Source organism: Dermacentor silvarum, chromosome 3 (assembly GCF_013339745.2).
Source record: "Dermacentor silvarum isolate Dsil-2018 chromosome 3, BIME_Dsil_1.4, whole genome shotgun sequence".
In the NCBI taxonomy this organism is placed as follows: Eukaryota; Metazoa; Arthropoda; class Arachnida; order Ixodida; family Ixodidae; genus Dermacentor; species Dermacentor silvarum.
Genome location: NC_051156.1, coordinates 150674379 through 150699812, shown reverse-complemented (window position 1 = coordinate 150699812; position 25434 = coordinate 150674379). Strand labels below are relative to the sequence as shown.

The 25434-nt window shown below is 44.1% G+C and overlaps 3 protein-coding genes across 5 annotated transcripts in view; 2 read left to right on the top strand and 1 right to left on the bottom strand.

Annotated features, from left to right (window-relative positions):
* The first annotated feature begins 2306 nt into the window (after positions 1-2306).
* Positions 2307-9885, top strand: LOC125944378 (uncharacterized). The gene is made up of 7 exons (XM_049664793.1): positions 2307-3063; positions 3392-3578; positions 5075-5164; positions 5289-5432; positions 6303-6401; positions 7217-8737; positions 9859-9885. Exons 1-7 carry the CDS (start codon positions 2459-2461, stop codon positions 9883-9885), a joined length of 2673 nt encoding a protein of 890 aa, XP_049520750.1. The 5' UTR covers positions 2307-2458.
* Positions 9886-14041: 4156 nt separating this feature from the next.
* On the bottom strand, positions 14042-17916 carry LOC119445911 (cytochrome c oxidase subunit 6A2, mitochondrial). Its single transcript, XM_037710212.2, has 3 exons — positions 17758-17916; positions 17396-17550; positions 14042-14210 (listed from the first exon to the last, which is right to left on the bottom strand). The coding sequence occupies exons 1-3, from the start codon at positions 17846-17848 to the stop codon at positions 14130-14132; spliced, it is 327 nt and encodes a 108-aa protein (XP_037566140.1). The 5' UTR covers positions 17849-17916; the 3' UTR covers positions 14042-14129.
* A 280-nt stretch (positions 17917-18196) lies between these two features.
* LOC119445910 (ribosomal protein S6 kinase-related protein-like) overlaps positions 18197-25434 on the top strand; it is a 30564-nt gene continuing 23326 nt past the window's right edge. For 2 of the 3 annotated variants that reach the window (XR_007466061.1, XM_037710211.2), the window contains exons 1-3: positions 18197-18486; positions 22529-22789; positions 25047-25130. Coding sequence is in view for 2 of the 3 variants with exons in the window: in XM_037710211.2 (XP_037566139.1) it covers positions 18364-18486; positions 22529-22789; positions 25047-25130 (468 nt within the window). In the remaining variant the exon portion in view is untranslated. Of the gene's footprint in view, positions 18487-18780; positions 18962-22528; positions 22790-25046; positions 25131-25434 lie in introns of those variants that run through there. The other variant, XM_049663724.1, reaches the window with a different exon arrangement.

Genomic DNA, 25434 nt, shown 5'->3' with positions numbered 1-25434 from the left:
CGAATCAGATCAGCGGCGAAACACGTCGGATTTATACAGAGCATTGAAGGTCCCAGAAAAATCCCTGGTGCCCGCGTGTCTTCCAGAAAGTATTAGACAATAGGGACCGTTAAAACAACAATCGCATGAATTGTGGGCGCGCCGTCTTCTGGCAGCTTCTGTGGGACGGCGCCCCGTGACTTTCCTGCGCTGTTTCGACTATCAGTCGTGCGAAGCTTTCCGTCCCTTTGTCGACCAGCAATGTCGTACCATTCATGTCTGATTTCTAGGTTTCAGTTCACAGGACTGCGCGACGATGACAAGCGAGAAAGGCAAGGAAGATATTGTTTTATTCATAACAAACTTTGGTTTTCGGCCTCCTTTGTTGTTTCTGACAGGGTTAGTTCTACATTTGCCGCTGCTTGGACGCACCGTCACTGCTGCTCTGCCTGCGGGTCAGTCAGACAGGTGAAAAATTATCTACTTATCTTTATCCTATAATTTATCAAGGGTACAGGAGCATTACATAGAAAATCGGTTGCTTAGGCGATGGCTACAGCGGTCTGGTACATGCTGTACCATGATCGTCGCAAAAAACGATGTCGTCCGTATAACGGCGCACGCTAGCGCTGAAAATGTTCGTAATTTTGCGCGCTGTCAACGGCATTTCTCGGTCGAAACTCTAGTTTCATTTGAAGTGGTATGTAGTTAGACGTTTTCGCTTTGTCAACACTGGCCGTACGCCGACATACATATGGTTGCGCATTACCTCTATCTGTGTTCAAGGAGCTAGCTAGGCTAGTTGGTTACGAGTATTATGTTTGTATCTCGCTGTGTCCCGCTTGAATTCGCGCCGTGAAACCATGTTTCATAATACCTCTATATGTTCATGCGAGTACAGAATAGTATTTGATGCCTGAGTCAATGTTGTATAGAGAAGAAATATCTTGGGAATCATGCGTGTCGGCCCTTACACAGCTAATCGCCGGCTCATAATTAGCATTGTACGTTCATTTTCTATTGTTCACGGATGTCCCCTGTCTTGTTACAGTTTTGGAAGTGGCATCCTGCCTCTGATGCTTCTGCAAGGGATGCTGTAAGGCAGTAATTAAATGCCTTTACCTTAACACTTGAATTGAGCAGCCAAGGGCTGAACGGCCGACCATGGTTTTGCTAGGCACCTGCAACCGGGTGATCTTCGAGTGTGACAAAGCCGGACTGCAATAGGCTTAAACGGCGAAGTGGTGGCGGCTGCGCTGCCTCGAACCGAAGCAGCCAGCAGACGCGCCTCCAGAATCCCTCGCTCTTTACGGGTCGCTCATACAATCCAGATTACGTAATCGTCGGTGACTATAGACCACGGTTTAAAAGTACAGGTGGAACGACGGAGCGCCGTCGTCCTGCACTCGCTGCGTTAAACTTCGGCACCTACGCCCCATCACGCCGCGAGATGGCAGGAGCGGTCGCCGTCCGTCGAAGCAGTTGTCGCCACGTTGCGCCCTTAATTTCATTCTTTGTGTGCGATGACAAGCTGTGCTCTTCGTGTGAGCAAGCCGTTAAATGGGCAAGAATGTGTTTTTTTGCCACGGTGCTAATCTGGCTACGAGACCTGCACTGAAAAAGTGTCGCTTGTTGCTGCACCCCGAGAAACGGACCACCTGAAGATATCGCGCCATGTGATTCCGCGCAAGACCGCGTGCTCATGTATAAAAGCCGACGCGTTTCGCCGCTGATCAGATTTTCGACGATCGCCGACTGTGTTCGCCGCTTTCGTTGTGCTTAGAGTGTAGCTTGCTTTTGGGGCACAGGTTCGCCCAATAAAGAAACAGTTTCGTCATACACTGTTTTAGGACTGTTTACTTCAGCGTCACTACTACGTGACATCTGGTCGAGGTGCACAATTTCACATGTCCGAATGCGAAGGCATCTTCCTATCCCGAACCTTCTAGGTGGTGAACTGGACATATTCAACAGATAAATATGGCGGTATCGTCAAAATGTCTTATTTGTTCGCCAATTTTATGTTCTTCTTGCGTGCGCTCGTATAGCGTGAAGGCTGACTTTTTTATTTATTCCGAGCGGCGTTCGCGGCCCCGTAGCGACCATGCGTGATAACTCGCCTCGGCCACGGTACTGTGGCGCCATCTCGGGGCACAAATCGAGGACCGAAGTTTTCCTTCCCGAGGCGCCGTTCGTACACCTAGGGCGCAATCTTGTACGCGTTCCAAAATGGAACGGAGCGGTCCGTTCCATCGAGCCATGGAGGAAGGAAAAAAACTAGGAGGGAGCGTCACGTGACAATCTTGAAGCCTAGTCATAAAAAATTTAGAGGAATGGGATGATGGGAAATAGGCCCTCACGTGATAGGCAAGCGGTAGATTTTACTCGGCTCGCTTCGGTGGCTTCGGTTTCGTCTGCTGCGGGGGTTTCGGAATATGCGCATATACTCGGCGCGGCAAACGCGCGCCGAGGTTAGTTCATGAAGGGATCCGTGTGGCAGTCGAGTCTTTGTAACGCACCGAACCACCACGCAGCTGGCCGCTTAATTAGCAGACAGGCGCCAAGGCTGTTGCGAACGAAGGCGTCGGCATTGCGCCCAACAACCCGGGAGGACCACCTCAAGGACGACTGGTTGCGTTTCGGGGCGGTTTCAGGGAAACGAGGAAACCTTTCGTCCTGCAAACGTGTGAAGGCAACCAAGCCGCCTTTCCGACGGCGATACGTCGCGTTTGGGGACGTCGTTTGGGAAACAATGATGCCTTTCGCCCCCGCAAAAATGTGTAGGCGATTAAGCGAGCGTACAAGGCCCGAAGCGACTGCTTTCCCACGGGAAGAAAATTCGTCCCGTATTGTGCCCAAGGATGCACTGGCGAGCCGGGGACTCCGAACATATTTAGCGCCGTGCCGGCCCATAGTTAAGGTAGACGGTCCCACTCAACGCGCTGTCGTTCTGCTCATAGTCTTCGGCCTCTCAGCAGACCGGCGAGAACTACCGTCAGCAAGGCGCACCTGCGTGATGAAGTGTTGTGTGCCAGGATGCCCTAACCGAACAGAAAATCGGCGTGATGGTCTGTCCTTCCATAGGTAAGCACAATGAACGTTTTTTTTTTCTTTAATTTATAAAAACGGAACTGCAATATTCGCTAGTGACTATATATGTATACGTGCTCGTGTGAATGAATTCACTGATGAAATAGTGAGATGTCCGAAAAAGAAGTGCATTATGATGTAAAACTTAAGCAAACAATAAATTTGCCCTCGATAGATGATAACACGAGAAAGGGAAATAGAAGTGTTCGTTCTGTGCTATATATATAAGTGCAAACAATTCAGTCGCACTGCTCTTTAACATGTTCAGTTGAAATGTTGGTGCAGATCGAGTAATGATCATTGACACTAAATTATGCACTAGGTTTCCAAGGCAGCGTGACCTGAGAGAAGAGTGGGCCCTAGCAGTGTGCCGCTCACCTGCGTGGGCACCATCACATTGGAGCGTTGTTTGCTCGGAGCACTTCAGCGACGGTGATTTTGCGAGCGGTACCAAAGGCCACGGTCACTTGATGGCTAATGCAGTACCATCGCTCGCGGGCCCCACCAAGGTTTGTGTTGCATGTGACACTACATGTCTGCTCAATACTAAGTTTCTATGTCTTGGTTCGGTTCGGTAAAACTTTATTCATAAAATTTTTAGAGGGTACGCTAGACGGCTGCAGGAGCCCGTAGATCCCGGCGCGATCTGCTCAGCCCGCTGGATGGGCCTCACGCAAGAAGTTTAGATTTATTTTATCTCTAACATTACTTGCAAATAAAATTAATTGAAATTGAAACTCATTTACATGATAAAGGGATTCAAGTCATGCACTTACAATCAATTTTATGACTCTTTCGGTTTTCTAGAAAGTTGATTAGTCTAATTTTCATATTTACTTATTTTATTACTGTGGCTAGAGGCATTTCAAAATATGGTAAAATATAATACCAGGAATATCGCTGATTGATCGCATCTTCATATTTATAAGGAATTGCGCAAACTTTTTCCAAACTTCCATTGTATTCCAAATTGCCCCCCCCCATGCTAGGTCATTAAAAACTCTCATTTAAAAAAAAGTACTGCCTTAAAGCTTTCTAGATAGGTTGCAACAAAGCATACTATAGAATGCTCTATATGCCGTGTTTTTACTTGGGCCTCCACACTGTGTAATCAATGGTGCAATACAAGTCGGCAATTTTTTTCTAACTTTGTCATAAATTCCACAAGTGTTAAAATTACTTTCAGGAGAAATAAATGTTTATCAGCTAGCATACACTAGCTCCTAAAAAGCCCACAAAGTGGAAATATTTATTGTCAAACAATTGCATTTCCTGCTATAAAGATTATTCACTGAATTTTGTATGTATTTCTTGTAGCTGAAAACAATTAAAATTGCAATAGAACTATAATTAATTTAAGAAACCAGAAAAGATTAGTCTTCACGTAACATTAACTTTTGCAATAGTTAATAACTAGAGAATATTCTGCACGTAGCAACTCTGCTTGTGTGTGTAAAGTTCAATCATGCCATGAATTTTTTTTTTTCATAAAGAAATCTCTCAAGCTTGTACTTCCCATGTTGAGGTTAAATACAGTTTTTTTTCCAGAAGATATGGTGTTGTTCAACAAATTTTAAACAGTCAAATGACAGTTGAGATGAAGTTACGCAGTTGTACTTTAAATTACGGGGGTGAACATTATTTTAATTCTTTAATTAGTACCCTGAAGGCCTGGAGGCATTACAGAGGGGGCATTACATTACATTATGTGTGTGTTACAACTATGTCTATGTTTTTTTTTTGTGTGTGTGTGTGTATGAAACAATGCACTGCAAAGTTACTACAGCTTCATTTTCTCCGAGAGTCAAGTAGTTGTATGTGTACTTTACAAGCACACTTAGATTGAACATAGTTTTCTGCACAAGGGGATGTGGTGTGTAGGGTCTGCCTGCACAGATCATGCGAGGCCTTTTGCATGACTCTGCAAAGGTTGTTTGAATTCATTCCACAGCAAATGTTATTGTTGGATCTTAAAAGTATATGGTGAGTTATTCTTTAACTGCAGATGCTTGCAAAGGACGATGCTACAGCAATGAGGCAACCTTCAAGTGCACCAGCTTCATCCACGGGAATATCACAGCATCAAGATGAGCCAGTAAGTTGATGCACAGCTGTATGCAGCCATAATGCATGTTTTCAGTTTGATCATGCCTTTTTCATGACTGAGGTAGATGTCCCCCACCATTCCTGAAGTGAAGTATGCTTTTCTTATTATTCAGGCAGGTCTCTCTGAAGTGACAATAGCCATGGACATCTCCGAGGGCTTGTCAGATGTGCTAGCAGAGGGTGCTGCTACAACTGCTAGCTCGTCCTTCGCTGATTCAGACATTGCTGATGAGCCTTCCGAAATCCAACATGTCCTGGTATGTTTGATTGTGGTAATGACCACAGGGCTTGCTTTTTTCATGCGTATGCCTTGGTTCATTCATGCTGTGCTCTGCTTTCAAAAATCTGGTGTTTCCCTGTAATATATATTTTGGATTTCACCTTTAAAGTAACTATTGCAGTTTAAAAAAATGCATGAGACTTTGTCACACAGTTTTTTGTAAGATGTTTTCGACCGATTTTCAGATATCTAATACTAGTAATGCTCTGAATGAATAGAAAGATAGAACTGATTAACCTATCATCAGCTACATTACAGCCCTTTTTTGACACAGGTGACAAGCATACTGCACGAGTTGTGTGTTCAAATTTCGTTGTAAACACTGGCAAAAGCAAGTGCTAATGAATGAAAGCCATATATGCTACATCATAACCTCGATTTAGTCGATCTAGGATAAGTACAAGATAAGGAAAATAAAAGAACCTGAAGCAAAGCAAGATGAAAAACTGGTTTTTGGCATAAGGAGAACGTTGGCATAAGGAAAACACTCCTGTGAATTATACTTCACCTCTCATTACACGCATAAGTAACACCCTTGCTAGACTCGAACATTTACTACTATAGTAAACTTAATAACATACAAACTGTGCTGGTAAGCTTGATCAACATCATTTTTTGGGACATCAGATAAGGAATACAGTACATAGCCACAGCCACTGATCTCCCTAACAATGTCCTGCTTGGTGGTCATTATTGTGCTTAATTTTTAAATCAATCCAATGGTCTCTCTATTAGTCCTGGGCTTTAGCTTCAACTGTGCATCTGGTATTTTGTTTGCACAGTCAGCAATTTCAAGCTATGTTGCAGTAAACAGTCTTCATCATTGCACTTGATGTATTTTGTCCAGTCTCCCAGTCCAAGGCCTACCAGCACGCTCGAGGGTGATGCTTCTGCTGTGCTGCCTATGCACAACCCAGCGACACCTCGAACAGCAAGGCATACTATGGTAAGGATAATACTCGACCACTGCAATTTTTACACACTTGTTTCCTTAGCTAACTTCAAGTGAAGTAGCATTTATTTTCATGGCATAATATATAAATATCACTGAATGAAGCATAACAAATGTCACTCAGTGAACTGCACGTGGACACTAACATTTATGATCATGGCAACCATGTAATTAAAAGCTGAAACATATTCATATTTGCCCACAGCAGTGTGAGTTTCCTCAGGGTTTGCAATTGGCGACGAATAATCTGCTTACAATTTCTCTTTTCCATTCAAATGACACAATGAACTAGAAGACCAACAGGTTTTTTTACAATTTTCTATGCTCTTTATTTGTTCGATCAGTCATGAGGAGCCGTGATACAGGCAGACAAAACTGGTCTTTTGTGTAGGAGAATGAGATCAGTATATTTTGCCTATTCAAACTAAAAGGTTGCTGTGAAGCATCCCACATTCAACTATGCTACATTGGCCTCTTCTGTGTTAGTTGTTTCGTACTTTTACCTTTCCTGCCTGGGCCTAGATGGGCCTGCAGTATTTTGCAAATAAATAAATAAACAAACAAACAAAATTAAGTAGCACTAGCAAGCTCGTGTGGATGGCAGTTTTATGCCCTCAAAGTTTTTAAGTTCACAAAAGTGTAAATGGAAACTGTCGTGAGCCAGGTAATGACCTAAAATTTAGCATTATATTCTTCATGGCTTGCATAAGAATGTATGCCACAACAATTAAGTACCTTGTTCTGGGTACATGATTTGTGTCACGTTGGTTGCTCATGGACCTGTTTTCTGTGCGTGCGATATTTTGCAGCCACAGCAAGCAGAAGACACACCTGAAAAGGCCTTTCTGAGGCACGAAGTGAGGCGTTACTCGCAACTGCAAACTGCGACCAAGAAAAAGATCAAGACTCTGCAGCAATCCCGTCGCCGGCTTTTACATAAGGTTGCTCATCTTCAAGATGTCATTCAAGATTTGTCTGAGAATCGCATTCTAGGAAATGAGGATGTTGCCACGCTGCAGAGTCTTGGTGGGGCAAAAAAAGACTTGCTCATGCGTCAACTGACACGTAAGTCTGGTGCAGCAGTGTCACCCACTTATTCGCCAGAGCTCAGGGCATTTGCACTGACGTTGCATTTTTATTCACCTAGAGCATACCGATATGTACGAGCTACTTTTGACACATGCCTTCCGCATCCAAAGACTCTGTGCAAATGGTACCAATCCATTGATGGGGCTGCTGGGTTTTCAAAAGAGGCACTGACTGCATTGGCTATGAAGGTAGAGCAAAATTCACAAAACGGCCACTCCACATTATGCAATCTGGTTGTGGATGAGATGGCCATTCGGAGACATGTGGAGTGGGATGGAAAGAGGTTCCATGGATATGTTGACATGGGCATTGATGTCAATGATGACAGCTTTCCAGTTGCCAAAGATGCATTTGTTTTAATGCTTGTTGCAATCAATGGCAGATGGAAGCTGCCGATTGGCTACTTTCTAGTGGATGGCCTTGGTGGTGAGCAGAGGCGCAATTTGGTGCTGCAAGCTGCTGGCTTCGCTCACGAAAAAGGTGCACACATTGTGAGTTTGACATGCGATGGCGCTGCAGCAAATTTGTCAATGCTGCGCAGCCTTGGCTGCAAGATGGACCTGACTGAGCTGGATGCTTCTTTTCCGCATCCAGTGACAAAAAAGCCTGTCTTTGCCATGTTGGATCCCTGTCACATGTTGAAGCTGCTGCGGAACACCCTGTGTGATAAAAAGGCTATTGTTGATACGAACAAACAGTTCATATTGTGGAAACACATTGATGAGCTGCATGAAATTCAGTACACAGAAGGCCTACATTTGGCAAACAAACTTAGACAGGCACATGTTAATTGGAAAAACCAGCCCATGAAAGTCTCATTGGCGGCTCAAACGTTTAGTCAATCGGTAGCAGATGCTCTTGGTGAATGCAGAGCTCGAAAAATCCCAAAATTTTCAAATTCCTTGCCAACAGAAAAGTTTATTAGACATGTCAACAACGCATTTGACATTTTAAATTCAAGGCATCCAAGGCAAGAAGGTTGGAAAAGGCCACTGTGTCCTGAAAATGTGACTCGTGTCACTGAGTATGTCGAAGAACTGAAGGCCTACTTTTGCTCACTTAGGGAATCTGCAGCTGGTAAACTAATGATAGAGACCAACCGAAAGACAGGCTTCATTGGCTTTGTGGTCTGCTTAGACAATGCCATTCGTCTATACAACCACTTGGTTACAGAAAATGGCCTATTGGCATATCTTCCGACCTCCAAGCTCAGCCAGGACCACCTTGAGCTATTTTTTGCTGCAATAAGATCATTTGGGCGCTGCAATGACAACCCAACAGCAAAGCAGTTTGCAGCAGCATTCAAGCGTCTGATAGTTCACAATGAGGTCAAGGACATTGATGGTGGAAATTGCTTGCCATTAGAACACATCGAAATTCTCTTTGTAAGCTCCTCTGAAAAACCATCCTCCATCGATGTAATTAACTTCACTGCCCCTCAGAGAAGCCCTGCAGCCAGTGAACCAGTCACGGAAGCAATTTTACAAGATCATGACTACTCTGCCGACCCAGGCAGGGTGTCTGAGCTTGGAGATGCAATTGTTGCGCACATAGCCGGGTTTGTAGTTCGCAGCTTACTGCTTCACCTCCAGTGCGATCAGTGTGCTTCTGCACTAAAGGTGTCAACTCCTCCATCCATGCCTGCATATTCCCTGATTCGTCGAAAAACGAGAGGTGGACTGATCTACGCTTCAAATGATGTTCTGAACATTTGCAGACAATGTGAGAAAGAGCTGCGTAGGGCTCTGGTGTGCTCGCCACTACCATCCCAAAGGCTTGCAGCTAAAGTTGCAATGGCCACTATGACAACCTTTGTCGGCAAGGACTTCTTTAAAGTGTTAGATCAGCACATGCTCGAAAATCACCCGCTTGAATGCCACTCATCCCATCTTGTGAGGGCAATCATAGATAAGTACCTAGATGTGAGACTGCGCTACGTTGCCAAGATGACAACGGAACGTCTCCATCAGGAAAGAATTAGGCAAAAGCACACAAAGCTGACGCAGTTCAAGGGCCAATAAATCTAGAAAATCTTGTAAATTTTTGTACTATCATTGGCTAATTATTTACAACTACTCGAAATTTTTTACATCAAAGCGCATGGCCTACATGTTGTTTTAAGGGCTTCGCAGGCAAACACCACACAGTGGTTATCAATCATGTTGTATATATTGGAGGGCTAGGGGTAAATCGGACCACTTGAGCTGTTGCATTTGGCAGGTGAACAGTACACTGGACTTTTTTAATGTTGCCACAACAATGTGTGGCCGCTAAGGTGAGGATAGTGCCTGCAACCTTGTGCAGAGGAGCAGGATCCCTTTTGCTTGATTATATTCTTTTTGTTTAATCATCCACTGTTTAGGACCGACTGGTCTTGGTGATATCATAGGCAGGGCACTGCTTAGATCACTGAGAGCGCAAAAAGGCATACTATTGAATTAGAATGGTTGCATTATTGTGAACATGACAGCATAGTTCCACAAGCGCTGTGCCGCCATGGCAGTCAATTGACGTGGTGAACCAAGCTGGTGCCTTGTGTAGAGAAATACAAACCTCGCATTCATGTTGGTCATTTGCTTTGGCTGCACACTGACAAAGCATAGTTAGGGTGCATGAACCTTTCTAACCTGTCATTGGCAAGTAGCACTGTGGGTAGAATACACCTGACTCATCATGCAATAAGTTAAAATTCCAAGGCAATACATGGGCTCTAAGAGATGCCATAGCGGCGGGCTCTGGATTAATTTTGACTGCCTGGAGGTTCCTCGGCATGTATCTAAACTCAAGTACACAACCGCATTTGCATTCTGCACTCACAGAAATGCAACTACATCTGGGAATCAGACCCGCAACTTTGCACTCATGAAGCACTATTGCCACTGAGCCACCATGACTTGTATTATTTAGCTGCTGTGACTCGCAGTACAGGAAAAACTGCTACACAAGTTTCCTCAGGGTTAAATTATGTTCGTGATGGCTCACACAATTCCTTTATCTATCAACTTCGGCAGTCCCACCAGGTTTTGTGTTAAGGAGGAGGAATAAACTTTTCTTGTAGAACCAGCACTTTATGATGACCGGCCCTAAGCCTCCCATGAGGGGACGTCGAGGGCTTGCCTCGCCGCCGCCTCACGGGCGTGCTGGGTCGCCCAGATTTGGTCGTCGAGGGCGGAGCTCCGCAGAGCCTCACGCAGCCTCGATGAGAGGGTCGCGGTGTTAATATGTGTGTACTGTGCTGGGCACTCCCACAGCATATGCGGAAGCATAGCCGGGTGAGTGCCACAGCACCGGCAGTTGGGGGTACTGTAAACTTCAGGGAATATAAGGTGGAGGCGGGCGGGTGAAGGGTACGTATTTGTTTGTAGTAGACGCAGGGCGGGCTCTGGATTAATTTTGACTGCCTGGAGGTTCCTCGGCATGTATCTTAACTCCAGTACACAACCGCATTTGCATTCTGCGCTCACAGGAATGCAACTACATCTGGGAATCAGACCCGCACCTTTGCACTCGTGAAGCCAGCGCTTCACGAGTGCAAACCACGAACCTTCCCCCCACCTCACCCCAAGTTCTGTGTTAAGGCATTTGTTTTTTTAGTGACTTTGTAAAGCGCATATATTGTTCAAGAGCGTTGTATGCAGACATCAAACTTTTTTTAGGGGAGAAATATGATGCCTTATTGTAAATTGCGCAAGTACATGCTTGTTGTCTTGCTGAATGCTGTAGCTTGAATCACCTGCATGCGAATTCTGCTTAAACAATTGTTCTGTTCAGCACCAAGCTAAACAGTATGGACAATGACGGTAGGTTAGCTGGCCTACCTTTCACTAGAGCAAACTGTGCGATGACATGGGCATGCTATGAATGCTCTCAATGCATTAGGCGTGAGCTAAGTATACTCTTGAGGATGACAATGTATTTTTCAAAGTTTGATCCTGTATGCCTTTTACCTGACCTTTGTGGAAATTTGCCTCCGTCACCTGGAATACCGTTGGTTTTACTACTTCCAAAATAATTGAATGTGCTCACTTTGTTTACTTGCTTTACAGTAGCCTTTTATGAGGCCAGATTCACTGCAACCACGAACATTTGGTGTATACCACTCAATGGGTGTTTTAAATACCGTGAAATATTCATTCATTTGAGGTTCACAATGTAATAGAGCCGTCGCCTCTTAATTTTGTGGTGTGTTGACTCAGCTTCGACGGTGCTGATTTTTTTGTAGATATGTGATAAAACATAAGATTTGTTGTACATTTTACTTGCAGCAAAATGCATTGTATTTCAATGTTGACGTACTTAGTTTGTGGGTCTGACCTCGCATCAATTTTTTCATCTTTGACTTTGTGGACTACCACTCTTATTTTTTTTATTTCTGAATATGTATTGCCTATTTTTCTGACATGCACCATCACCAAACCCTTTAAATATTTGTGAGTACATCGCAGATATAAATATTGTACAATTATAACCCTGTAGCGAAGATGTTGCATACAAGGCATTTGTCAGCTAAACTGCAGCAGTGACATTCAAGGAAAGCTGATCCCATTGAAGAGTTTTATTAAAGGTACCAATACTATGTGTGATATAGTTTACTTTGTATAACATTATTGTATACAAATGTCCTGTTGCATACAAGTATGCTGACTTATACTGATACCATTGAGCAGTGGCACAATAAGTTTTCCTACTTGCTGTTCATTATCTTTTGTGCATACTCTGCAATGTACTTCATTTGTATTATGAATGTGAAATACATTATATATTATATTATAAATTTGTGTGAAATCTTCTGGCTTCTATAGGTGCAATAAACATTGAATAAAGAATGAAACAATTACTGTTGTCATAAAAATGTGCTTTCCAGAGTACAAGCACACCAGCAACACAATGAATCCACAAGTGCAAATGAATGCTGCCATTTCTCTCTTGCCGCTATATGTATTCAGTTTTCATGCCATTTCACACTAGCAGAGAGAAGGGTCCCCCTGGCAGTGTTTGACTCTCGGACATAATTCTGCTGTGAAGCTATACTCACATTCGAAAACAGCTGAATAAACTCTAGATAATGCACAAATTCCGTCCATTTGCTTTACTACATAACGATAGTGGATCCCCGAGGCGCGTCGATCAACAGCGTCGTCGCACCATACAATCGTAGAAAATAGTGCACGCAAATATGAATAAACGGCGACGACTTCGGCGTTTAGAATGCAGGCTAATGCTATTTATTTTTCTCAAAACAAAAGACGCACAGCAGAGCTAGGTTTCTTGTTGCATTTTCGCTTAGTGGAGTAAGCGAAAATCCGCCAAAAAGCGTCCTTCAAAACATCTCGTTTCTTCCTAGGTGCAAGACAGCGGGACAAAAATTAGCACGATAATACGCACCGCAGTTTAAGGTGCACAACAGCTGATTTGACGAAACTTGAGTACGAGGGAAAAATAGACGACACTCGGGCGTGTGGACGGGTTTCGATCCGCGAGCGCTGGCAACTCCACTAACCGCGGTGGTAAGCGCAAGTGACGTCTTGAAAATTTTCTGTCTTCATGAGTCAGGCGCCCCAGTCTTGCTCCACGTTTCAAGGCATCGCATTTGAAGCGAAGAACGACGCGCGCAGTAGCAGAAAACCACCACCCGCATACGGGCCTCCAAGCCTGTGACGGCAGGCGCCACTAAAAGTTACCACGTACCAAACAATCACGAATGTTCCGGCAACCTTGTGGGCCTTTTCCGCCCCATAAGGCACCGCGCACGGGGCCCCTGAGAGAGGGAGGGGTGGCTTCAGAGGAGGTTGGCTTGCCGAGGCTAGCGGAATCACGTGACGCTCCCTCCTAGTATTTTTTACCTCCATGCAAATAGGCACGAAGCGTTGCGTCGTTGCTGTCATTCACGTACGATTTCCGCTGCTGACTATGGCCATGCGGACTCCGCCACTTCGTTTCGGTTGTGCGCTAGCGCCGTTTCTGCTCTTCTGCGTCGCACATTTCAGGCTCTTTAATGCAAAAACATATAGCCTTCGAGATTTATGGTTGATGTATGGCAGCCATGACGTGAAGCAAAGCCTCCGAGATTTGCACCAACCGTCCGTGGCTTTTGGCTGCCTATTCGGGACCGCTGAATAATTCGAAAATATTGAATCCATGAATTCGAATCGAAGCGAATAACGAACATAGAATTATTCAATGAAATATTCGACAATATCCTATATTCGCCCATCCCTAGAGTAATTTTCCCTGATAGAGGCACAAATTCCCTGAGTTTTCCCTGAGTTTTTCCAGAATATTCAAAATCACTGAGAATTGCCTGTTTTCCCGGTTTTCCCGGTTGGTAGACACCCTGACTTCAGGACCTCCTTCTGCAAATACATACATAATGTCTGGTAATTCTTACCTCATTACTGACATGAATAAACCGATTCCGTGAGCGCTGTACACCTCTGTAACACGATAGAATGAAAGCACTACACGTGTTAGTTTCCAGTTGCTTCTGTTAGTCACAGGTGTGTCCGCAAGCGATGGGCGACAATAGATAAATACGCCAAGTGAAGAAACTAGCTTTATTGGACTTCCTAGGACCACTGCTTGCTTAAAATTCTCCAATGAACAATCAGAGCAGCAAAGGGTCTGCTTAAGTTTTCACTCTACGTAGCCTCCAGGAACCCAGTTGATCTTGGGGTTGAAGAAGATAGCACGGTTTCCATCTCCCCAAGGATATTTCTAAAAAAAACAAAAAAACAAACAATCATTTCAACGAGAGGTCAGCTCTAAAGGTACAAAGTACTGAAGCTGCTACAAGCTGTGACAACAGTGGAGCACAACATTTACAGAAAGTATTGAGGTTTTATCAGCATAAATACAAGCTAACAAACAACACTGTCTTGATTGTGCTGTTGTCCAAGTATGTTAGATATCGATCTAAAAAAATTCTCGATAGGGGCCTTCCAGCAGACTAAGGTACACATATGTAAAGGCACCCACAGCTGCTGCTAACAGAAACTCCATGTTTATATATACTACATATTCAATTTCAACGCCTCAGAGAAATAAGCCTGCGTGCCTCAATCATTTCTCATGCTCCACTAAACTTTCAGAGAGAAACACACTTGGCGCACACCGATAGTGAAAATTAAGTGTTTCCAAAGGCATTAATGCTCTAAACTTAAATTGCTTATTGATGCAACGACTTAGACTCAACTTTTATTTTGAACTTAAGTTGAGGGCAACACATTCTGCAAGGGGCATTCCTTGGTTAAAAGAAGCAGAGATACGAAGCCGTGGCCCTTTCAGTGTGAAAGTTTGTACTACCAACATGCCGCATTGAGGGCCCATTTTTAAAGAAAAGATTAAGTACAGGACGCAGAACATATTCCTCAGAGTAGCACAGTAGCTTCAACATGGCAAAATGCAAATACAGTAGAACAAAGAAATAGTAGGAACAGAAACATGGTTATCCCCTTATCTAAAAATTTCTCCACTCAACCTTGACTTAAAATAAATTGTGGGGTTTAGCATCGTGCAACTGCACAGCGAGTTATGAGCAATGCTACAGTGGAGGGCTCTGGATTAATTTTGACCACCTCGGATTCTTCAATGTGCACCCAAAACATTATAGATGGGTGTTTTGCTTTCTGCCCCCCTTCAGAATGCAGCTTCCATGACACAATAAAGTGTAAAAGTATGGCTTTTTAGGCTAGTTGGTTAGATACAAATATGTTATTTCTGCAAATAAACACTCACTTTAAAGTTAGCGCTATGACCCCCTCTGATCAATAAAGTGGATGGCAGCCACACTCTAACAAAAGTGGTCACCGTGCTTCAACAGCACTCCATTGCGATTTCTGAGCAGGAGTTTTCTTTTTTTTTTTAACCAGTAGCTGTATTTTGTACTGATCCATTTTTAATCCTTTTTGCCCTTTCCCATTGGCCCACACAAAGCCGCACCCCCATGATCGCAGGGATCGACCACATGGTGGGGCAAATAATGAATACAAACACTCGGCAAGAAAAATCGGCTGTCATGATTTTTAATGATAATCAGGGCAGCGAGCATAGGACGCAGGAGGTTACGCTGGAGGTGGTGGATAAGTACCAATATCTTGGAGTGTGGATAAACAATGGGGCTGAGTACCTAACGGAACATGAAAAATATGTAACAGTTAAAGGTAGCAGAAATGCAGCTGTGCTGAAAAATAGGGCACTGTGGAATTACAATAGGTACGAAGTGGTGAGAGGGATTTGGAAAGGGGTGATGGTCCCTAGTTTGACTTTCGGCAATGCGGTCCTGTGCATGAGATCAGAGGTTTGAGCAAGGTTGGAAGTTAAGCAGCGAGGGGTAGGTAGACTGGCTCTGGGAGCACACGGAAATACACCAAATCAGGAGGTACAGGGTGACATGGGATGGACGTCATTCGAGGGCAGGGAAGCCAGCAGCAAGATAGAATTTGAGGAGCGATTGAGAGAAATGGCAGAAAAGCGGTGGGCAAGGAGAGTTTTCAGTTATTTGTACATGAGGAATGTTGATACAAAATGGAGGAAGTTGACCAGAAAACTGTCAATCAAATATTTGGACTGCAGGAGGGGTGCAAACCAGGAAACAGCGGTTAAGAAAAAGGTTAAAGAAACAGAGAGGGGTCTGTGGAAAACAGGGATGCAGACGAAATCAGCACTGGGAACATACAAAACTTTCAAGCAAGAAATTGCCAAAGAAAATATCTATGATAATTATAGGGGAAGCTATTTGTTGTTTGAAGCCAGGACAGGAGTATTGCGGACTAAGATGTACCGAGTCAAGTACCAAGGTATAGACACGTTGTGCGGTGTGTGTGGAGAATAGGAAGTGGCTGAACACGTCATACTTTTCTGTAAAGGGCTTAACCCTACAGTGCAAAGCAACGGGGCTGATTTCTTCAACGCATTGGGGTTTAGGGACAATGAAGGCAAAATAGACTAAGTGGGTAGAAATAACCAAACGGAGGTTATCTGATTGGTGGCTAAAATCAAGGCAGGGGTGAAATTTCACCCAACACAAAGTATAAAACATGTTAATAGTCATGGCTAGGTGGCGTATGCCACCGCCCGATTTAAAGGGTTCAGCCTCATCCATCCACCCATCCATCCAACACGGAAAAAAGAGCCCTTACTAAACACAGCCCCACATTCTCTTGGAGTCTATTCGAATGCATGGAGTGGAGGCGTGTTTCTCAAGCAACTTCTAGTAGTAGGAATTACTGAACAGCAATATTAATGGTATTCTTGGAGAAACATTAGGTAATCAAATTCTGCAGATAAGTGCACTGTGCTCATCAGTGCCGGTAAGTGTAACGTGAACATGAATGCACACCACAGTTGCACTTCGCCACAGATTTCAAGGACATTTCCTGAAACTGGTACCAAGCACGGTATTTTAGTAAACGGACATGAGATCGCTACTGCTCGGCTTCGGGTCCACAATAGCGACATGTTGCCTTAAATGATACACAAGGTTAATAAATTGAATTGTTAATTTAATAACATCAGACTTCAATTTGTCGTGCAAATCTGCCTCTTAAGAAATCCAGCGTGTTTTCAATAAAAATCAGCTGGTATGAAAGTTGACATGTGCCTATATATAGTACCGTATCCTTCTCAACATAACGGCAACACGGCGGTTGCTTCGCTTTCTCCTCAGTTACTCAGCTTCTCATCAGGTCGTATGAAAAGTGCGTGCATCAACAGGAAAACAATGCAAAAAAAAAAAAATGAAACATGGCGCAGGACAAACGCATGGAACGAAAACAACAAGCTAGCGTTCAAGCGCTAACCACACATACAACGTGTTGACATGTGGCCGGTTATGGAAAAGTACGCGCCGGGCCAAGATGCAGAGCAAGAACTAAGAATAAGCTTTTGAATGTGTACTCAACCTTAGTGCGGATGTGAATGTACTCGTAAGGGCGGTACTCCGGCCTATGAAAATGTTTCTTGTGCTCCTGTTCAGCCAAGTAGACGTTGATGCCGCACAGCGCAATGGCGGGGAGGGCGACGAAGATACTCAGCCTCTTCCACAGCAGCTCACCAGCTGCACAGAAAATGGTTGCCTTGAGAAACGAGGTAGCACATACAAAGAAAATCAGGCGAATTAACGTAACATTATTAAGGCACTCGACGTTCAAAGTGTCCTCCCGTTCAGAAAGTCACACCGACTGCAGTTTATCTCTCGCCCTCTCCGAACGCAACGCCCCGTCAAGCTGCAAGCGGATTAACAGCTTAAACGTGCGATACTGACCTTCGTGGGAATGTTCACCCCCTTGCTGGGCAAGTCTAGCCGACGATTTCGAGAAGTTACGAATCGCTTGCTTTAAGGTTAGGCTCGCCATGATGCCCTCCGTGTCCTTTCGATCGAGAGACGAACTTGGCTGGCTTTGGCCACGGCTTTGGCTAGCTGGTGGAATTGCTGCAAAACAGTGTTTCTAACGTTTCTAACACCGTGGCTTCTAACGTTTCCAAAAATAAATAAAAAGTCTGAAAAATAAAAAATAAAAAGCACACGGTTCTCTCGGTTATGACTCGAATTGCTAACCATTTGCATAAAAAAGAGTTGGGTACTGATTTGTTTTATAAATATTACCCTAGCTAAGTCAAGAGTTTTCGTAGGATGGTATTGAAAATGGTTTTCGAGATACGTCGGCTTTTGTTTCGGTTTGTCAGGGGGCGTTCCGTCGCATCTGCGCGTCGCATTTTTGTCGGGCGGCGAAAACGGCGAAGGTAACATGTAAAATCACCGGGACGGGATATCGCGGTTACCGCGGCAACAGCATGCCTTTAAACGTCAACTACGTTGCTCATCACCGGATGAAGCACGGTTGGTGGTACTCCTCGCCGCGATGAAGGGATGACTGCTGCTGTTCAACGATCGCCAAGAACCCCGCGTTACATGGGCAACAGCCAACAGAAACCGAGCTCAGAGTCGCAAGAGCAGCAACAGCGTCGGAGATGGAGCTCGACGCAGTCTCAGGTAAACAAGCGCGGCTCGCTGTCTGTGCGCTCGTATGCAGGAAGTCGTGCGCGCGGCGAGCGTGTGCGTATATGTGCATGCGGCGCGCGCTGTTACGGGTGCGTGCATCGGAATGTTCTCGGCGATCCTTTGGTGTGAGCCGCGCGAGCGGCGCCCACGCCTTTCGGGCGCGAGATTCCTTTGTGCTATACGCTTGTCTGCCCAACTGGCGCAGCGCGTAAAAGTGGGGCCAAGGCGCGCTTTTTGCTCCCGTGGCCGCGTGCCTTAGCGCCGTGGCGCCGGGACAGGGAAAAGAAACGAAACGGCGCGCTCGGGCCCCCCTCATAATTGCCGGGACCTTCAAGGTTGCCGTATGAGCGGAGTCGCGGGAGCGTCGTCTCGATAACAATAGGCAGGGTCTCGCCGCGGAAACTCTCGAGTAGCCGAAGGACCAAGGAGCGAGCGAGCAGCACTGGCGATGGGCTGGCTCCGAAAGGTAAAACATCGCTCACGTGTTTTCTTGCACGCTGTCTCGGCGCTCATAGTAATCCGATTCGTGCGTGCATGGTTCAGCAGCGACAGAAACTTGCGTGCCATGCCGCGTGTTCCCTTTTCACGGCGTGTTTTGCAAGCGTCGTAGCAAGAAGTATTCATGAACTATAGAATCTGTGCATCTGGTATGTCGTTCGAGCCGCTATTCTGGACATTCCGCCATTTTCTTCGAAAAAGTATTTGACAAATCTTTCAAAGTTGCACTCTGTGAATTTTAAAGGATTACCCATGCATTGCTGTGTTAATCACAGTCAAAATTAACTTTAGCAACTGCTCTTACCATCTTAAAGTTTTGCATGCAGTCACACAAGAGCGGTACGTAAGCCCCAGCAAAATCAAAACACCGCTGTTTGCAGACCTTATGCTTTAAAATTATGTTCTTTCTTAACACGAGAACTTATCTGGCTTACCAATGTGACGTTGTTGGTATTTGCGCCAGTGAATTCCTCTGCTTTACCAACCTTTTTCTGTATGTACATACAGAACTGTGCAATGTATCTTAAGGTCACACGAAAAGGGGATAGGGGTAATTTATGTACTAGTAAGCAAGAAAATGTTGAGTAAAATGCTGTTCGCACATAGTAATGATGCGAAAAACAGTTTCAGTAGTTAGCTGCCATATCAGAATAAATGTTGACAACACACTGAGCTGGTCGATATGTGAGCACCGAAAGCAATTATGTTCTGATTAGAGTAGATTTTTAATAATGTTACTAATGCAAATACGTGTTTCTCCGATCAGAGTATGTCGTGGCAAGATGCTTCAAAATATACAAAGCTTCTTACCCATGTGCCTGAATGCACCAGTACTTGAATTGCTCGAGCATATTGCACTTCCAGATATCTGTTCGTGCATGTCTGTGAGCTTAAACCATAGAACTGTGTTTGTTTGCTGCACATAGATATACACATTGTGCAGTTAAATTCTTTGAGCAGAGACACGCATACCGAGGCCAGAACTGATTGGCTTATTGGATACATTATTTGAAATGTCCCAGTTTATTTCTGCAGAAAATAGCCAAATTAGGGAACAAAACTAAATTTTCTTTTTGCTATTCCTGGGGCACAAGAAGCTACATAAATTTAATTGCTAAGAAGAATCCTTTTTTTACTGCGTAACTAGAGAGAAAGCCCACAGAAGGCATCATGGAGAAGGAATGTTATAAACAGATCAGATTCTGGTACACAAAATACATGCAGCATTGCAGGTGGATATTTTTTGCCAATGTCACGGCTCTACCTGTGTTCATGCAGGCAATGTGTGCTTGAAGAAGAAACTGCTACAAACAGCCATCACTGTCATCATCATCAGCAGCGGCAGCAGCAGCCTATATTTATGTCCACTGCAGGACGAAGACCTCTCTCTGCGATCTCCAAATACCCCTATCTTGCACTAGCTGAATCCAACATTAACGTTAATAAGAGACAGGAAGAGAGCGGCGTGGATCAGAGTGTGAACGGGGATAGCCAATATTCTAGCTGACATTAAGAGAAAGAAATGGACCTGGGCAGGCCATGTGATGCGAAGGATAGATAACCGGTGGACCATACGAGTTACAGAATGGTTACCAAGAGAAGGGAAGCGCAGTCGAGGACGGCAGAAAACTAGGTGGGGTGATGAAGTTAGGAAATTTGCCATCACTGTAATCGGTGATAATTTAAAGAATATAATTTACATGGCCTGACCACATCAGCTTGCTGAGGTAACTTGGGCAATGACAAAATTACGCAGGTCCCCCACAACGTGGGAATTATGTCAATGCAAAGCATTTGCCATGCAGCGCATGTGATCAAATGTTTTAACGTTTATGTTTGTGTACTGCCAATCTGGTTGACCATGTCAATGTCTGCCTTTTTGTGTTACATTGCAAAGCAACTGTTGAAACACAATAACGCACACAGTGCCAGCCACAGATGTTTTAATCAATGTTTTAAATGTAAAGATGTGAACAGTTGGACTCTCCTAAGCACTTTTGGTGGCAGCGCGAGGACACTTAGCAGCAGCATGGCAATGTTTGCACGATTCAATCTCTACCACTCTTGGAAATATCTTAGTGGCCATCATGCAGTTTTCATACATCATCATTGTGATGTCAAGCTCTCCAATGCCATGTGTAGTAGTACACAACACCATCTTAAGTACAATGTGTATCAGCCCAATGAGAATGAGGAAACATCCTTACCAATATGTGCTGTGCCAAACTATATGCATAATCTACTGTGTACAAATGAAAACAAGGGAAAGAGCCCTTGGTTTCGCTCTAAAACACATGCTTGCAACTAGTTTTGTGGGTGATGCATGAAGGATGTGACTCAGGCTATTTGGTCGTTCATTATATAGCGAGGGTCTCGTCTCCAGCAGCTTTGATGCCTTTAGGTAGCATACGAGCGTTTTCTGGTCAAGTTGCCCTCTCCCAAGTTCTCATACCATGCAACGTATGCCTTGCAGCAGAAAGGATGTTCTGCATCCGCCACCAAGGCTATGGGTAGTGGCACTGGCTAACACTCCCAGGGTTAACTGTTGTACACATGCATAAATACCTAGGAAAGTGGATGGGAAAATGGTGCCACGGTAGCTCAATTGGTCAGAGCATTGCACGCTTAATACAAAGACATGGTTTCGTATTCCACCTGCGGCCAGTTCTTTTTTTGTCCACTTTCATTTTAATTTATTGATAATATCTAGATGACACTTAAATAAACAATTAATTCCCCCTATGCTTTCCTTATTGCCATTGTCTCGTCTGTTAGCTTTATGTGGTTGTGATGTGAAGAACGGGTCCCTCGGTTCCCCTTCTTCTCGTTCTGGACAGATGATAATGTAGCAAAACCTGGGGGAGTCATCCTATAAAGGCCTTTGTGAGTGCCACATGATGACTCTGATTGAAGCTACCTGGAAGTACGATGATGTAAGAAGCCTGGGGAGTAATGCTATAGATGCTTGACTTTAATATAAATCTGGTTCTGTTTGGCAACAGTCTTCAAGTGAGCTGAACTTAGGTGTGAAGCATTCACTCAAGTTTAGCATTCGTGCTTAAAGAAATGAAATGTAAGATTGTCTACAATTGGCAAACTATTTAAGGTACAGTGGTTACATGTAAGAGAGAAACATTGGGGTGGGATTGGAAAGGAGGCTAGTGAGACCTGGAAACAACCCCTTTGGTTGTTCTATGTAAAAAAGCTTCATTGAAACCTGCCGTGGTAGTGAAGTGGCTATGGTGTTGCGCTGTTGAACTCAAGGTCGTCAGTTCAATTCCTGCCACGGCGGCTGCATTTTAATGGGGGCAAAATGCAAAAACGCTTGTGTACTTAGATTCAAGTGCACGGTAAAGAACCCCAGGTGATCAAAATTAATCTGGAGGCCCCTACTACGACGTGCCCCACAGTCATATCATGGTATCGGCACGTGAGACCCAAGAATTTAATTAGCTGAATTAACTCCTTTATTAAGACCAACATAGCTTTCTGATCTGGACTACAACGCTTCTGTTTTTTCTCCGACTCTCTACAGCTGAGCTGGGGCAGCAGCCAGAGTGTGCAGTCGGTGGCCAGTGCCCAGCGCTCATGGTCGCGGGCATCCACCAGCCTGGGCCGTCGACGCCAGCTGCGTTGGCAGCCCCACCTGCCACCGCTAGCGAGCGCAGTGCCAATAGAAGCACCGTCAGCCTGTGCTGACCCGCTGGCCAAGACACCATGGCCGGTGACACTGGCTGAGGCCCTCTTTTTGCCCGAGTTTCCTGTTCGCAGCAAGCTACACGAAGCCAACTTTCAGGTCTGTTTCCCGCACCATGGTGACTCGGAATGCAGAAATGCTCGGGTACTTAAATTAGGTGCACTTAAAAAATTCCTGAAGCTCGAAATTAATCCAAAGTCCTCTCCGATACCTCACAATCTGAAGGTAAACACCAAATATCAGCTGTTGTCATCCGGTAATTGTTACATAAATATAATACACACTACATACTCCTCATCTGCATTGACCTAAATAAGAGTGAGATGTTTCCGTGATTTATGCCTGTTATCTTATAGTGTATTACAAAACGTTTTAGTGACAACTATAGCAATTTTGCTGCAAAATTTAGTGGAGCCTTAGTGACTTACTTAGCGATCACATAACCAGCACGTAGGCAAACCAAGCAAGGTCTTCAAAAGTGGAGCTTCGGTGTGAGTGAAATAAGCGCTAAGAGAAATGGCACAAAATGGGCCCTGGGTGAAGTGGCGTGAAAAAATTGGGGCAGTTATAAAGAGAGAGAGAAAGAAGACCATCGCTGCCTTCTTTTCACATTGTGCGTGATTCTTTTCCATTGCGAGCATCAATGAGCGCGCGGTATTCCTCCTCGCCCCCTGAAGCTGTGTATGACTGAACCGCGGCGAAGCTTGAGCATTTCTACAGCGCTGATGAGGATAGAATCTTTTTGGCACATTCTCAGAGATTAAAGGAACCTCAAACTGCTATAATCTGGAAATGCATCTTATTGAAAGAGGGAAGCTATGACTTGGGGGGGGGGGGGGGGGGGCGGCTCCTATCCATATACACGGGAAAGGAGAAATTGTTTTTCTTAGCAACCACATCACTAAATTTGATGAGATTTCTTGCATTTAAAAGAAAATGTTAAAATCTAGTGACTGTTGGAAGCGGATTTCTGATTTACTCCTTCGATATTTTTGTTAAAATTGTTGAACATTGCAAAACTTCAAAAAAAAAAAAAAGAAACTATCACTTTTCACAATTCCGTGAATTGCATCTAATAGTACACCTAAAGCAGACAAATTGATTTATTACACAAGGCTCTAAAATACACCACTAATGTGCGAGTAGGACTTTTGCAGAAATCCTTGTAAACATTTCAACAAATTCACGTAAGATATAAATTAGTTTATCAAGTTTGCTTTTTTTGGATATTATAATGGATGTAGTTTACTGAACTGCGATATCTGTTCTTTGTGCAGAGTTACAGATTTTTAAACTTCGTGGTCTTATTTATTATTTTTTTTTCAAGCTTGCCGATCTTAGTCAATTAGAAAAAAAAAAACTCAGTCCCTAAATCAAAATTCTGCTTCCATCAGTCACTAGAATGCTAACTTGCTCGTCCATATGCAACGCATTTAATTAAAATTGGCCCAGGGGCTATCTCGGAAAAGCATTCCTGCATTTTATGTGCATTTGAATATTCAGCATTAGAGTTGGGCCCGAGCTAAAGCTTCCTCTTTAATAACAAAATTACATAAACTAAAATTTTGTCAGTATTTGTTTAACCTTGTATGTCCTGAATTTTTTTTCATGCTAAGAAAAATATTTCAGTTGGATTGGTGAGAATGCTGACATTTCACCCAATCTTCTGCCCTAAGGAGAAATTAATTATTTTGTCATGACAAAACAATATGATCTTATTCTAGTACAGATAGGTAGCTTTATATCTGAATTTCTCTCATATGTTATTTTACTTGGCAAGTAAACTGTTTCACATCTTTAGACTCATTCTAAGAGTTAGCATTGCATACGGGAGAATGGTAATTTGCACATCTTAATGCATGCAGCCCCACAGGTTTCTTGCAGGACTGCATTTGAAAACTTTGGGCCTACAGTTTGCCTTTTCAAACATTAGAAAGTGGCATAGTAATATAGTCACACATCTGAACCCAGGGCAGGTATTATGTAGCGATTCCTCTCACTTGATTTTGTTCCTTTCCCATTGTTCACTGCTCATAAAGGATCGATGCTTGTTATTGCATAGGCAGAGTGCTGCTTAATCCAGTGTCCCAAGCGGGTGACTGGCCCACGTGAAAAGGAAAAGAACTGGAATAGAAGTGTTACATTGTACCAGCCCATAATTGTCATAATCTGCCATCTTGTCGGAATTGGAGGTTAAAACTGGTACACTGCACAATCGTGATACTTGGCCAGAAGACGTTGAGGGAAGACCTAGTCAGATTAGTTCTTCCCTTGTGGCACTGCTGGTGATTTATCCCTCCAGGTAGGCTGCAGATTGCCCTCTTCAATGTACGAACGAATCGCTCTTTCCTTTCAGAAAATCAAGCAGCTTTCTGGGAGCAAGTTTGGTTCAGTTTATTTGGTGCGGGAGGCTGCTACCGGCAAGTGCTATGCCATGAAGGTGCGTTCTTTGCTTAGCAGTGTGTTCTTTGTCGAATAAATTAGAATGGGCAAATGTCTTTTGCATGTTCTCAGTAAGGAGGCTGGTTTGTGTCAGCATGAGCACGAAATAGGCTAGTGAAGACAGTGCAGCATTGACTTCTGAGTTCTTACTTTTATATTTTCTTTTATTGTAGATTATAACAAATGACTCTGGTAAAATCACACAGGGGCCTGACAACTCCTTTAAATTTATTTTAAGTTCTTGCTGTGGAGGATGCTGTTGAATGGTTAAAAATATATTGTTTCAGTCATTAATAATGCAT

Coding starts and splice junctions, on each gene's coding strand:
- LOC125944378 (XM_049664793.1), top strand. CDS start 2,459: ATGAAGGGATCCGTGTGGCAGTCGAGTCTTTGTAACGCACCGAACCAC. Junction 6,402..7,216: donor GAACAGCAAGGCATACTATG/GTAAGGATAATA, acceptor GATATTTTGCAG/CCACAGCAAGCAGAAGACAC. Junction 8,738..9,858: donor ACCTTGAGCTATTTTTTGCT/GCAATAAGATCA, acceptor TCCACTGTTTAG/GACCGACTGGTCTTGGTGAT.
- LOC119445911 (XM_037710212.2), bottom strand. CDS start 17,848: ATGGCGAGCCTAACCTTAAAGCAAGCGATTCGTAACTTCTCGAAATCG. Junction 17,551..17,757: donor GGGTGAACATTCCCACGAAG/GTCAGTATCGCA, acceptor TTTTCTGTGCAG/CTGGTGAGCTGCTGTGGAAG. Junction 14,211..17,395: donor ACATTCACATCCGCACTAAG/GTTGAGTACACA, acceptor TGTTTTTTTTAG/AAATATCCTTGGGGAGATGG.